Raw genomic sequence first — 14,395 nt, forward strand, 5'->3', positions numbered from 1 at the left:
TGTCCCCCGAGGGGAGGGACAGGACCCTTCACCCCATTCCCAAGGCCAGCTTGCTACTTCAGCGGGGAAGGACCGTCTGCCTCACCCATGGATGATTTTCACTTTTATTATTGTAAATTCACTGTTGTCTTTATATATACTTTTTAAAAAATATATTAGATACAAAAGTCAGAAAGGCTCCTCTTTGAACTACATATACTGGTGGATTTACAGGCCGGTTTGGAAAAAGTGGGCAAATAGGAAAGCCCAACTTGATCAATGCGCGCAGCAGCAGCAGTAAATGCCCCTCTCCAGGGATAAGGGGACTATATATATATATATGTATGTATGTGTATATATATATATATTTGTAGATCTATGCATACACACACATGCACGCACACACAGCACTCACACCCCTCGACACCTCAGCCCCCTGCCCAGGACATGCCAAGGAAGCTGCGGCTGAGCGGGATGAGCTCCCGCCAGGCAGGCATTTGGGAGTCCCAGAAGAATGGGGCACACACTTCCTCTGGTCCTACAGAAGTGCTTCACCTTTACATGGCTGCACTCCCTGGGACAGCTTGGGCTGGCAGCAGCACAGAGCAGAAGTCCCCTGGCCAGCAGGCACAGTGCCTGCAGGACATCCCCTGTATGATGGTAAATTTGAAGACTCATTTCCCAAACTAGCTGGAAGCAGGGAAATGCTGTGACCAGGGAGGTGAAACCTGCCTCAGCAATTCTCAAAGCTGAAAAAATGCAGGAAAAGCCATTGACTGATGGCATAGAAGGCCCTGAGCAGTGAGAGCCCTGGCACGGGGCAGGGGGGTCAGCACAGTCCAGCTGGGGCTGCTGGTGCCATCCTGCAACAGAGTGAGACACCACCCCCACCTGGGAAGGCAGGAGGGAGAGACCCCCTGCTGCCATCCTCACTGGGGTTGCAAACAGACTGGCAGTGCAGTCACTTCCCAAGGGAAAAGGCACTCTGTGGTTTTGGCTCCTCTGACAGTCACAGTAGCCAGATGGAAGGCTTGCTTACCCCTATGGAGGTGGGAAGAACACAGATCTCGTCCCCTTCCAGCTCACCACGTCCCTTACAGGAGGAAGCTTCAGTATGATTGCCTTCAGCAGCCTGACTCAGACCAGGCTACCCCAGAGGCTCAGGGGCAGATTCTGGCTCTGCTGATACCAGGATGGCATCCCCACATCCCAGCAGTGACCCCAAACCCTGTGGGCAGGGAGGGGACAGCAGCTGCCAGAGGAGCACTGGACACAGCTCCTGCTGTGAGGGTGGAGGCCCACACGCACACACACACAAAAACACATAAACACACACACACACAAACACACAGCAGCGGGGTTTTCAGAAATATTCAAGGTGGGGAGTCACTGGCAGAGCCCAATTTGGGGTCTCCACTCTGGGCTGCCTCCTGTGGGGGTCAGGCCATAGCCAGGCCCTCCACGTGGCTGTGGATGTGGGCCGTACTGGACAGGCTGCTCTCGCCTTTGTAACTTTTGGGGGCCCGGCTGGCTTTCAGCAGGACCAGGAAGGTGTCTGTGGAGATGGCCCCAAACTCAAAGGTGAATGTGCCATAGAAAACCAGGACATCAATGATGAATATCCACTCACACAAGGCAGCCACGTGCTGTAGCACAAAGCTCTCCTGGATGAAGAACACGCCACCTGAGGGTATCCCAGTCAAGGATAGTACAGTGAACCCCATCTACCCCATGGAGAGCCATGTCCCACTGTTACTGCATACTGGGGTGGACGTGAGTACCCATCCTCTGCAGGATGGCTACACCACCACCACTCCTAACACTGAGAAACCCCCATATGCTTCTCCCAGCACCAGAAGGGCCCTGGCACAGGTGAAGCGGTGGCACACATGCCCAAACCAGCCTTGATAAATCACTGATGCCAGGCTGGGATTATCTGAAGAGGCCAGGGCAGGATGAGCTCAGGCTACAGGTCTCAGTGCAAGCCAGGTGCCCAGATGCTCAACTTCCCCACACTCCTTGTCTCTTCCTCAAGCCAGGCTGGTGTTCTCCATCCTCTCATAGGATGCAGTCAAAGATGATTAAAACTCAACCTTTGAAACATGGTTTGGACTGTTGCATCCCAGTCCTGCAGCACCTCCTGTCCTTCTGTGCTGCAGGCTGGCCCACCCCAGAGACGGGGCCTGCTCCCACTCCTCTAGATCCTACCACCACCAGAATTTTCTTATCCTTCTCTCGTCCCCACCAAAAATCTCCAGGGAAACCTACTGCAAGAGCTACTGCGGGTGAGGGGAGGAGGTACATTTCCCAGCCCTCAAGGCAAAGCCTCCAGCAGTACCATCTCTTCTGCAAGTGAGACCAAGATCTGGGAGAGCTGCAGAAGCAGGGACCTGACCTGTACAGTGCAGAGCCCTCTGCTCACTCCTCCCATCCCAGAAAAGATCCTAGCCCTCTCCCCACACTGTCCACACCACAGCTCACTGCTTGCCCACTGCCAGTCCCAGAGCTTAGAGAGCAGAATGGCCACAGCAGATGGGCCCCACTCCTGTCTTCCTTGTCCTTACATGCCCTTCCTGTCCCTCCCAGCTGGCATGGCCCTGCAGCAGTCCTGCCTCTCCCAGCTCCCAGCCTGCCTGCCTGCTGTGATGATAGAGCAGGACCCTCTGATATGTGACAGGCTCCTCTTGTGCGGCTCATCTCAGCCAGACCCCAGCCAGCTTCTTTGGGATCCATAGACACTGCATGCTTTTTCCCCTTCCTGCCCAATAACCACTACCTTGTTTCCCAATTTATCCCCAACCTCAGTCCCAAATAAGCTCCTCACTCCCCAGCCATACACTTGGGACCATTCTTTGAGCTCCAGCCCACCTGATGCCATGACCTCCCTCCCTGGTAAAGTGTTTGCAGACCCCTGTTACTTGCTCACCAAACCCTTCCTTGTCCCACGGGCAGGTTGGCTGGCAAGTGCCCAGAAGTTCTGGCTGGCAGAGGTGCTGCCATGCGCCCACCTGGCACCTTCACACAGTGCTTTTGTACTCAGCTTTGGTCAGAGAGGTAACCCAGATGGACTTTGCATTGCCAAGGGCTCAAAATACCTTTGTCCCATTAAAAAAGCCCAACAATTAACCGGACCTGAGTGGTGTGTGACTGGAGCCTGCAGCGGTGGCTGGGCTGCAGCAGCCAGGGCACGGCTGGTTTGGGGCATGCCAGCACCTCAAGAGACAACCACCAGCATCCCTTCCCCCCCTCAGCCCTGGTACTGCTGCTCCTCTAGCCTGCACCTGCAGGGAGCTGCACACCCTCAGTGCCCTGCCCAGCTCCTCTCCTGGCACTGTGCCTCATTGCCAGACCAAAGGATAGAGAATTTGGGGCATATACCCCACTGTGAGGACCACCTTTCACCAGCCAATTCCCAATGTTCTTCCCACACCTTTCAGGATACTGAAGACGAGGGTGAAGAAGGCCACGGTGGTGAGGATGCTACGCAAGTGGCCGGTCCAGTACTGCCCTCGGGTTTTAGCCATGCGGTAGGTGAGGATGGACTGCAGGAGCAGGAACAGCATGCTGGTGGGAAAGGCCACCCCCGCCCCAATGTAGTGTAGCACCTTGGCGTGATCCACCTGTGGGGAAGAAAACTCAGTGCCAACTCCCTGGGACACTGCCTATCACAGCATGACTCTGCTCCAGGAGTTGTATTCCTGCCCAGGAAGGGGTGCAGACAGTGCTGGGAGCAGGTCCAGGCAGCTCACCCTGTGCCTGACTCCTGGCTGAAGAGCAGACTTGGATCCACCATCTACTGCTGGGATCTCAAAGAGCTCTGTTTCTTTTATCTATGGGCCAGCAGCCCTGCTGTGCCCAGGGGCAGGGGCTGCCCCCTGCCCTGAGCAACATCAGGGACTGCCTGCACCCCTCCCGAGGGTCACAGCCCAGCGCCGCTCACCACGGCTGGGCCACAAGGGGGATCGGGGCCTGCAGAGCTCCTCCCGGGGCTGGTGTGGGCAGCAGCCTCCTGCCAAGGGGAGGGACTGGCTGCCGGGAGGCCGGGGCCTGGCAGAGCAGGCAGGGGCTGAGCACCGCCGTGCGCTGCCAAGCTGGGCCCGCTCCGCTCCCCGTGAGCACAGGCTCTGCTCCGACAGCTTCCTGGCATCACCCCCTGGGCAGGATCAGGAGCAGCCTGAACAGCATGTCCCTGCCCCTACACACATCCATGGAGAGGACAGACAGTGCAGAAGGGGCTCAGGTAAGGGTTTAATGAAACCCAGCAGCTTAATCTGCACTTGAACTATGAATACACAAAGAGGACACCCAGTACCCTGGGAAGCATGGCACTGACTCAGGGGAAGGGAAGGATTGCATGCATGGGATGCTGAAGCAAACCAACGACCCCAGACCCTACCCTGCTGAGCACAGCCATTGCCCCGCCCCAGCCAAGGCCCTCTCCTGCCCTGCTAGCCCAGGGGCTCCGAGAGGAGATTCCTTACCTGAAAGTTGCCCACCATGGTGAGGCCAGCAGCGCAGACCCAGCCAGTGGCCAGCCCCAGGGTGTTGAGGAGGGACGGCCCCAGGCGCTCCAGGAGGTGGGCATAGCGCAGCAGGCCCACCAGGATGACTGCAGGAGGAAAGCCCTGTCACACACCACTGTCTGCAGCCCCCTCATCTACTGCTGCCCCATGCCGGGGGGTGCAGGGCAGCCTCTCCGAGCCCTGCTTCCCCAGCAGCAGGCACTTACCCATGAAGGAGCCCAGGCTGCAGATGAGGCTGAAGAAGCAGCTCTCGGGAGGCAGGGTGCCACACTTGCTGTGGGGATAAACAAGACCCACAGAGCACTCAGACAGGGGGCACTGGGGTGTGTGCTTGGCTCACTTCTGCGTTGCCCTGGAGGGGTCTCAGAGCAGCTCTGCCCCCACGCTGAGGCTGCTCACCTGACGAGGGGGATGTGATCCAGCGTGCAGCAGGAGCTAGGGCCGTCCATGTCACAGGACTGGTTGTAACTCCTGCCAGCAGCAAAGGAACAGGGTTAGGAGAGCCCAGACGCTGCCCAGGATGCTCCTGTCTCCTGCCCTGCAAGGGCAGCCGAGTTGCTCCGCAGTGAGTTCAGCCTAAACCCAGGGATGTGCCAACAACCTCCAGGGAGTGACCCACTGCCCAACAGGCAGAATCGTGCCTGTGTTTCCACAGCCTGTTCCCTACCTGCTGGCTCTGCTGCTCACCCAGAGCCGCCTTCTGTGAGGGAGAGGCCGTGGCAGGGCAGAGGCTGTGCGGGCCAGGGGTGTGGGCTCAGGGGGTTCTGGCAGCCCCACACCCAGACAGGAGCAGGAGCACCCACCTGCCAGACCCCACATATTCCCAGCATGGAAGCACCAGTGAAGCCGGGCACGCAGCCATTGACAGCTCCAGGTTTGCGGGGGATGGGTTGGAATGCTGAGCTGTGTGGGGAATGGCCTCCACAGCCACAGGCACCCCCGGGGCAGTGCCACCGCACCTGGGAGGGTGGCAGGGAGGGAGCTGGGAGGCACTGCCTGAGGGACAGCATGACCAGAGCCAGCCCCAGGCTGCCCTGAAGCCAGGCACACCACAGTGCGCTGGGAGCACCTCCTGCACCTACAGAGCCCATGAGTCCAGCACCCCGAGCTCTTATCAGCCCTTCGTGTACCACAGCTGCTGCCTGCAACCCTAACCAAATTCCCACCATGGGGTTCATGTGCCCTCAGCCTCACAGCTCTCCCAGGAGCTGGCACACACTGGAGTGGGGTTTTGTGTGTCTCTTTGCTGCAGCATCACCCAGGCATTGAGCACCTCCACCTGGCATGGCCTAGTGGAACCCTGCTCACACCACAGGCAGTGAGTGCAAAGTTCTCGGCCCCAAAGGGCCTCTTCAGGCACCCCGAGTCCCACGTGGCAGGGGGACTGAGGGGGGACAGCACTGTGGGGGGAGCTGTGGGGGGACAGTGCTGCCCTGTCCCTCACCCACGCTGCCATCTACCACCTCCAGCAATGCAGCAAGCACATGGTTAAAAAAGCCTTTTTGGAAAGGGCTGGGCTGAGCTCTGATGTTTTTTCAGTCTCCTCAGTTTACTGGTGGCTTTGTTTTCCAACCACTAAACCCAGGCGAGGCGTGGAGCCCCACGGCCTCCTCAAAGGCTGCTCTTGGGGCTGTGTTTGGTTTGGGAGGTTTTTTTTATTATTATTTTGTTTAAAGCAAGCAGCCCCAGGCCGGGAAGCATTATTCGTCATTAAGGGCTGGCTGTGCTGCAGAGACAACCCGACACACACATTCTTCCCAGGGCAGAATCAGCCATCAGGCAGGAAATGGCAGCAGGTTTTTTTTTTCACTTCTTCAAACACTCCAGCAACAATTAAACTAACATGGATCTTTCTGGGCAGATTTTTAAGGTGACGCTACAAGCCAAAAACCCTGCAGAAGGAGTTGCCAAGAGACCAAACAGTGTTTCTTTTCCCAGCCCTTGTCTCTTCCACGCCTCATCCCCCATCTGGGGGTGTTGCAGGCAGTTCTGTCCATGGGGTGTCTGGGTGCTGCAGGACCATCCCATCCCCCTGGCACTGCCAGATTTAGCCTCAAGCAAGCAAGTCACAACCTTTTCCATGGAGACACACAGCCCTCTGTAATTCCCTGACCACTTATTTTCATACTTTCTCCATGCTGTGTTTTTTGAAAGGCCTCCTTCTCCCCTGCCTGGTTTGCAGTGAGGCTGGACTGTTCAGCAGAGTAGCTGTTACCACACGAGCCTGAGCAGGGGAGGGAGGGCAGCCCAGCCCTGACTGCAGCTCTACCCCAAGCTGTTCTGCTCCCAAAAGCCACTGGGCTGGGCAGGAGGTATGTGCCCTGTGGCATTTGCACCCCATCACCACCATGTCTGCTGGGGAAGAAGGCAGCTCTGTGCCCCTTTAATGCTCCCACCATCCCCAACCCCCCTTCAGCACAGTCATGGTGCAGGGAGTGCCTGGTGCATGGTGCCTCAGATACCCAGTGGTCTAGCACAGCTTGGCATACTTTAAGTGGGACAGGTATGGAGGGACTTGGTATTATGAGGTCTTTAATCAAGCCAGGATGTGCCAAAAAGCCCCTGCTTCCCTGCAGGCCTTACCAGTTGTGGACAGGGCAGATGTGGTTGTTGGACAGTGCCATGGCATATCTGGAGGAGAGACAACAACAGGGTTACCACAGCCACCCGCCTCCCTGCACCCCCTTTCCCTGCCAGCACCCAGAGCAGCCCCAGGGACAAGCTGCCAGAGCAGAGGACACAGGCCCTCAGTGCCTGCCAGGGCCAGCACTCATCCTGCGGCACCTCCCAGCTTTACAAAGCAAGAAAAAGAAAAACAAGTGCATAAGCACATGCTCCACAGAACTCCCACTGCTGGGACCAGGTTCCCCTGCCTTGTACCCGCAATCCCTGCTGAGAGCCACCTCCTGCTCCAGTTCAGTGCAGCTGCTTCTGTGGGGCCTCTTCTCCATTGTTCTGCTGTGCTCCACGGGCTCTGGGGGACTGCTCTGTCACACAGCCTCCCTGGCATGCCCCTGCCATCAGGACTCTTCACCGGCCTACAGCTGTGCCAGGTGATACCCAATGGTGCTGGCTCTGCCGTGCTTCCCCCAGCCCCTGGCTGGCAGCAATGAGCTAAAGGAAGTCTGGAAAAGTAGCCAGTGCACTGGGAGAGCATCGTGGGGAGAGCAGCTCCATCAAGCATGTCACTGTGAAGTCACCCTTGTGCCTTAGTCAGTGTAACAGGGGGTTCATGACATGCATCCTGCTCCACTCCAAGGGCTCTCAGCCCCATGGCCCCCACCCCAGCCATCCAGGAGTCCTCCTGCCCAGCAACCACAGCAGCGGGCAGCACCCTGTTGTTCAAATCACTGGCGGTTGTGAACAGCTCAGGTTAAAAATAGGACCCAACACCAGTATGAAAACTCCTCTCCTGCCCGAGCTGGCCGTGTAACAGCTGGGCTGCAAAAGGATGACCCCAGAACAGAGGCAAAGAGCAGGACACGTGGGGGAAACCAAGGAACAGCATTCCCAGCCACCAAGGAGCAGACCCCTCACCGAGCCATCTCCCAGCACAGGTCTCCAAAAGAGCCACTCCCAGGGTAGCTCAGGCTGTGAGGATCATGAGCAGCAACTCCCACCTGTGCTGCTTTGGTCTGGAGGGCCATCTGCCCCCCAGGGTCACTCACGGGAGACAGCCCATGCTTTGCAAGGTGTCCGAGGGAAAAACTTGCAGCATAAGTTCCTAGCACCAGGAACAATCGGCTTTGTTGTGAAGACCTGCATGCATGTGGGGTGCATTTGCTCCATCCCATACCCCAGGAAGTCCCACTACCTGTATTGAATCTCTTGATGCCTTTGAGAAAAGTCCTTCATCCACTGCTTACCTGTGTTAAGGCCTGAGAAATGGACTGCTGGAGTGGACTAGTACTGTTCACCCAAGTGACGCAGCCTCTACTCCTAGCACAAGGCCCGTCCATCCGTCCGTCCGTCCATCCATCCATCCATCCATCCATCCATCACATGGGATGGGTGCCCACACACGGACCGCAGCCCTGGCGCTGCAGTACCTGGGCTGGTGGCGTGGCTCCCAATGCCGTCCCCGGGCCACTTGAGCGCTCAGGCCGGGACGGGGGCGCGCGATTCCGCAGGGCGTCAGGGATTTAAGGATGGGGAGGCACATGCCAGCGCTGCTGCAGGGACGCGGGGACCACGCAGGGCGGCTGTGGGAGCCCTTGAGTGTCCAGAAGTCTCCCCGCAATCTCCAGCCCGCTGCATCCCACCTCGCAGCATCCCACCCTAAAGCATCCTCCAGCCCCCGGCCCTCAGTCATCCCGCAGCATCCGGCCCGGGCCCCGGCCCCAACGCCCGTGTGTGGGGGGCTGGCGGCGACCCCGCGGCACTCACACGATCCACATGCCGGTGATGGTGAAGGCAGGCAGCGTGACGGGCAGGATCCCCCAGGCCGGCATCCTGGGGCCTGGCATGCCCCGCCGGGCTATGGGCGAGCGGGGCCGCCGGGCCGCCGCCGGGCCGCGCTCCCCATGGGTGACGGGGCCGGGGCCGGGGCCGGGCTGGCGGGCGGAGCGGGTCCGGCCGTGCGGAGCGGCGCCGGGACAGCCCAGGCCGGCCCCGCCCCGGGGCAGCGCGGGTCCCGCTCGGCGGCAGGGCCGAGCCCGCCCCGTCCGGCGGCAGCGGGGAGCGGGACGGGCCGGCGCGGCCCCGGCGCCACGTGGCGCCCGCGCTGCCGGCCCGGGGAGCAGGTCGGTGCTGGGGAGGGCAGCCGGGAGCAGCACGGCACGGAGCCGGGCTCCGCGGGGCGGGCGGCCCCACAGCGCGCTCGGCTGAGCCGCAGCAAGGGACAGGCTCCCCTAGAGAGCAGGGGAGGGCAGGCACAGCTCAGCGGCGAACGCTCCTCCCGGGAGCTGGGGACCCGAACAGCTTTGGCCAAGGCTGACTCGGGCATCGACAGCCGGCTGCAGGGCTGGGGGCCTCACCCCCTCAGCTCCAGGTGATGCTGTCCCTCCCCGAACGCTTTAGTTCACTCTTCTTCCATAGGGCTCAGCATTCCGTCCTGAGGACAAGGCTCTGTTTGTATGCCAGGAGTGACTGTCCTTGTGCCCTCACTAAATGGCTGCAGCCGCACTGCCAGCCAGTGCCTGCACACACTCCCGACCCGGTTACCCTGACCTCTCCAGACACTTTCTACAACTAGGGATTAAGTTTAGCAGCCAACCCTGCTGCCCGGAGAAATTTCCATTTTTCTCACACAGAAAACGTGAGGAAAGGAAGCACAACTTCCCCTGGCAGAGGAGCAGGGCTGTGGTAAGGCCACGGGCGTTCCATTTCCCTACTGGGAACTCAGCAAGAACTTGCCCTCTTGGCCCCTGGCTGCTTGTGGGGATGTGCTTTCAAGTCCCAACACATCCTCCATCGCCAAGCGGTGTGCACACCCCTTGAGAACGGAGCATTTGGTGCTCATACTTCTGCAGCGAGGAGCTGACCGAGGACAGCTCTGACCCTGGCCGGTGTGGGAGAGGAGCGCTGGCTGCCCACCACCTCTCCCGGGCCAGGGTGCTGGTTACACAACCGCGGGAGCAGTACTGCACACTGGGACTTGTAGTCTTGGGGGATCTCATCGTCCCCTGCATTGACTCGTGCCCCAAGCAGCTTCCTCACGGGCCCAGGGTCTCTCCTCGCTGTTCAGCCCATCAGTTCGGGATAAGAGCTGCACTCCAGAGCTTTGCTCCCGAGCCGGCTGTGTTCCCAAAGCTGCCCCGTGCATTCCTGTCCGCCCGCCGGGAGCAGGCCTGGCCCTCCCTCTCCCGGCAGCCTCCACACCTCACGGACAGTGGGAACCGTGCCCGCTGTGCGGGGCTGCCGCCTCCGGCAGCCTTGGCAGCGCTCGGATCGCTCCGGGGCCACAGGCGAGAAGTACAAGCCCCGCCGGGCTGCCTTCTGCACAGCTGGGCCGAAAATGCCAGGCACAGTGGCTTCAGAACACATCACCCTCTGTAACAGGCATAAATTTTTCCAGAAGAGTTCAACAGCTGGCATTTATAGGGCTGAGAGTAACTTCTAAAAAAGCCAGTTCACAGTTGATATGTCCTGGAAATCTTTCTTACAGACCTTTTGAGTATGCTCAGACCCAGTTTTTAAATTGAAATTAAAAGCAGCAGTGCTTCTGTTTCACAAGTTTCAGTGCCAAATGTATGTTTTATAGTCAGGGCTTATCATTCCATAGGACTTCTCACACAAGTAAACTTCATACCAATGAGGAAAACACCAGCTCCACAGTAAAGTGTTCTACAGACACATGCTAAATCCCAGTACATATTTCTATTCTGTTTTAGCAGTAGAAGTCATTGATGCAAATGGGAACAGAAGAGGCAGGTAAAACCAACACACAGTGATGTCTGTTCAGCCTCCTCTGGAAAATACTTAGTCAGACCCTGAGTAAAAATGAGAAAGAAGTCAAAGACTAGAAAAAAGTATATGCTAGGACAAATCCAAAGGGTACTGTTGTAAACACCACTCCTCACCAGCAGCCATTAGTAGTATGACTGACTTTTATGCAATTTAACTTACAAATAGAGTTCAAGAGATGTACTGATTAACATATCAGGCAGCACATGCTCCCTGACAGTTGATTCTGATTTCCTTTCACTTCAGTACTTTCCCTGATTTTTTTTTTCTCTGTAACATTAAACTTCACTCTTGCAAAATCCAAACAACATCCAAAAAGTTCTTTTTCTGGTTTTCCAGTCCATTCTTATTTACAGCCTAGTGAAAACTGTTTAAAGTGCAATTCTGTCTTTCCAGTCCACATTCCTTCCATTCTAGTCCCACTTCCTGCAGTTCTCTCAGGTGGCATTTGCTTTGCACCATAATTGTCTGAGTTGAGACGTAATGCTCTCAGTAGAAGCTGGGTTTGCAAACTCAGCATGTGGTAAAACACAGCATGTGCCCAAAACAACTATCGGAAGGCAACTGGCAAAATGGAGCTTTGCTATCAGCTGACACCACCCCAAAAAGTCAGAGGACCACCTGGGCCTGGGGATCAAAAGCGGCAGTCCTGACATCAAGGCACTTGACAAAGAGTTAATAATCTAAAGCTTTCAACAAGCAGAAAAACAGAGCTGCAAATAGAAGTGAAGGCTCAGAAAGACACGGCAGAGATACAGAAGCACTCCATGAGCAGCACAAGGACTCAAATGCATTAATGAAAACATCTGAGGGCTGGAAAGACATAATCTAGAGGCAGTGGAGGGTGAGGAAGAGAGCTGCAGCAGCAAAAATATTCCAGGAATGGTACAAATGGGGTTAGGGAACCAGGATTTATTACCAGGACTTTTCTAGTATGCACATTACTCTTCCATTATGCAATATTCAGACCTTTTTTCATGCAATTTAAACAAACTCCTAAGTTTTTACCCACTTACCAAGTCTGTAAGAGTCTCTTGGAATAGAGAAGGCACTGGTGCTTCACACAGCTCTGAGGACACTGTGGCACTGCGTGGATCTTGCCATGAAACAAAGTAGAAAATACCAGGAAGGAAGTGTAGTTGTTCAAATCCATGGCAAGCACTAGCCCTGGAAGAGGCCAGCATCTCTCAAACCCTCTCCAACTATGAGTCTTGTCCATGGAAACAAGGATTTCTTCTTCATCAGAGAATCACCAGTGTCAGCTGAGCTGTCACCAAGGTCTATGTTCTGGCACCATGACCAGATGAGTAGAGCACCTGCTCTTCAGTCCTCATCTCTGCTCCCAGTCCTGGTGGTACATGAGCATACACCAATGTAATACCAGAAATGTTACAGCCCATGTGAAACTATTGCCACCTGAAAGAGCCAATCTCACTATTACAGCTCTGCTTTGTCCATGATGGGAACCATTCCTGATTAGACCCTTGATGGCTAACCTCCATTGCAGCCCCCCACCCCAAGCTGACAAGTCCCCCTGTGCTCCCTGCAGACAGAGCACTGGTGTATGAAGCCAGGGCCCAACACCTTCACAAGCAAACTCCCCTTTTCCCAAGGCTCCGAGCCAAAGTTGGATGACAGAAAAGGAGTGCAACACCAGAACAGTCATTTACAGGATGTATTTATTACACTGTAAAAAGTCCATTGGATTTTAGCCATTTACTCGGTATGTACACTGGTTGTATTCCCACACCAACTGCAGGTTCCTCTCCTTACAGGATACACTGAGTTGGAGTCCCATCCATGCCCCTCCCAGTCACCAGGGGAATTTCCAAGATTGAAATTACTGAGAATTTAGCCAACTAGTTGAGGGAGGAGGAGGAGGATGAGCAATGCAGCACTTGCCAGGCAGCCAGCTCTGCTCTGGACATGAGCGGGGAAAGAGCGGGATATGTCCTTGCGGCAAGATGGAAGCACAAGAATCACTGCCAGGGCCTCAGCTGCAGGGGCCTTCTGGGGGTAGAAGGACATGGGATCCCAACAAGAAGATGCAGAAGGATGCGTTCTCTTCAGAGCTTTCAAGAGAAACCACTGCAGACCTGCTGAGCATCTGTCAGCAGGTGCCACAGATCTCCACATCTGTAGGTGAAGGGGATGTTCTTCTTTCTCCTAAGGAAGGGGCTGGTCACCCAGAGACCAATGTGCAGCGAGTGGCACAAAACACATGATTGCCCCACAAGTGCTGTGTGAGACACAGCCATTGTGCTCTGCTCTCAGCATTTCCTTCTCATCTACACAGCTAGGCAGAGCCTTCTGGATTTGTCTTCAACCAGAAAGCCTGATTACATTTACAGGAGCAGGGATGAAAGCCCCTATCAGACTCGCCTGCTACTTAATCTCTATTTGGCTTGGGGATTGCTGTCATCCGTGTTGCAGGAAGGAAAGCATGTACCAGCAGGCAAGAAGTCCTACGCAGCAATCTGAGAGCTGCACTGTAAGCAATCCACATTTCTAATAAAATACTCTACCTGCTGAACCCAGGCGTGCTTAGATCCCAAACAAAGCAGTACAACCAGAAGAGTCAGCAGGAAAGCTAGGGAATGGCTGGGGAATTGCCCAGGGACTGGACTGAATAATCTTGAGAGGCAGTCCTGTACTGCAGCCCCTCTCTGGTGTGACATCAACAAGTTTTCCCTCTTTACCAAATGAACTGGTGGCAGCTTGGTCTCCCAGGCTGCTGGGCACAGGCATTGCCTGGCCCCTGAGATTGCACAGGCAGGAAGGAGACTGGTCAGTGGAATTGGGCACTTCTCCATGGAGACAGGGATTTTTGGGCAGATTTTTAGGTGATGCCACAAGAAGGGAGCAGGATGGGACATGCTCCAGAGGACTGTGGAAACAGCCCTTCTGCTCAGGTTAGCATCATCTTTTAAAACAGACATGCCCACTACCAGACAACATTTGGCCAGCATCCTCCACCCACAGAGCCTCCTCAGCAGACAGTTCTCCAACATCCTCCAACTAATTGACTTCAGAGCTTGTCATAGGGTCAGTGGGCCGTGGAGTAGCTAAGAGGGGAACAGGAGAGGTGGCTTCAATTAGGGCTGGGTTGAGAATGATTGGAAGAGTCATAGGTGGCACCCCAACCTGCAGAGGAGAGGCAAGAGGCTGCAGGATGAGCGGTGGCTGTGCTGTCGTAGGAGGTATGTCTGTAACGGGGCTTGACTTCGTTGAAGCTGATGCTGGGAAGGAAGGAGAGGCAGAGGTGCTGATGGTGGGTGAGGCAGGTGCAGTGGCTCTCTCAGACTCTGGAAGAAGGAACAGACAAAATAGATCCTTACACAGCTCCTGACAAAGCCACCTATTAGCTCAAAACTAAGCAGGGCTAAAAATCAACTCAGGGGCCTTTTCAGACTTGCCCCTTCATAAAAGGCCCTGAAGAGCAGGGGTCAGTCATAGGCATTCTGCCCACCCCAACAGCCTCAGCAACA

General features: G+C 56.1%; 2 protein-coding genes across 6 annotated transcripts in view; both read right to left on the minus strand.

The window, feature by feature from the left end:
• Positions 1-90: 90 nt before the first annotated feature.
• Positions 91-9,053, minus strand: TMEM150A (transmembrane protein 150A). The gene is made up of 7 exons (XM_036386013.2): positions 8,889-9,053; positions 7,086-7,133; positions 4,902-4,973; positions 4,709-4,776; positions 4,461-4,588; positions 3,422-3,599; positions 91-1,663 (listed from the first exon to the last, which is right to left on the minus strand). The coding sequence occupies exons 1-7, from the start codon at positions 8,966-8,968 to the stop codon at positions 1,419-1,421; spliced, it is 819 nt and encodes a 272-aa protein (XP_036241906.1). The 5' UTR covers positions 8,969-9,053; the 3' UTR covers positions 91-1,418.
• Positions 9,054-12,568: 3,515 nt separating this feature from the next.
• GBF1 (golgi brefeldin A resistant guanine nucleotide exchange factor 1) overlaps positions 12,569-14,395 on the minus strand; it is a 98,469-nt gene continuing 96,642 nt past the window's right edge. For all 5 annotated transcript variants that reach the window (XM_036385996.2, XM_036385995.2, XM_036385993.2 and 2 more), the window contains one exon: positions 12,569-14,212. In XM_036385996.2, the coding sequence (XP_036241889.1) occupies positions 13,926-14,212 (287 nt within the window). In that variant the 3' untranslated portion in view covers positions 12,569-13,925. The remainder of the gene's footprint in view (positions 14,213-14,395) is intronic.

Source organism: Molothrus ater, chromosome 8 (assembly GCF_012460135.2).
Source record: "Molothrus ater isolate BHLD 08-10-18 breed brown headed cowbird chromosome 8, BPBGC_Mater_1.1, whole genome shotgun sequence".
In the NCBI taxonomy this organism is placed as follows: Eukaryota; Metazoa; Chordata; class Aves; order Passeriformes; family Icteridae; genus Molothrus; species Molothrus ater.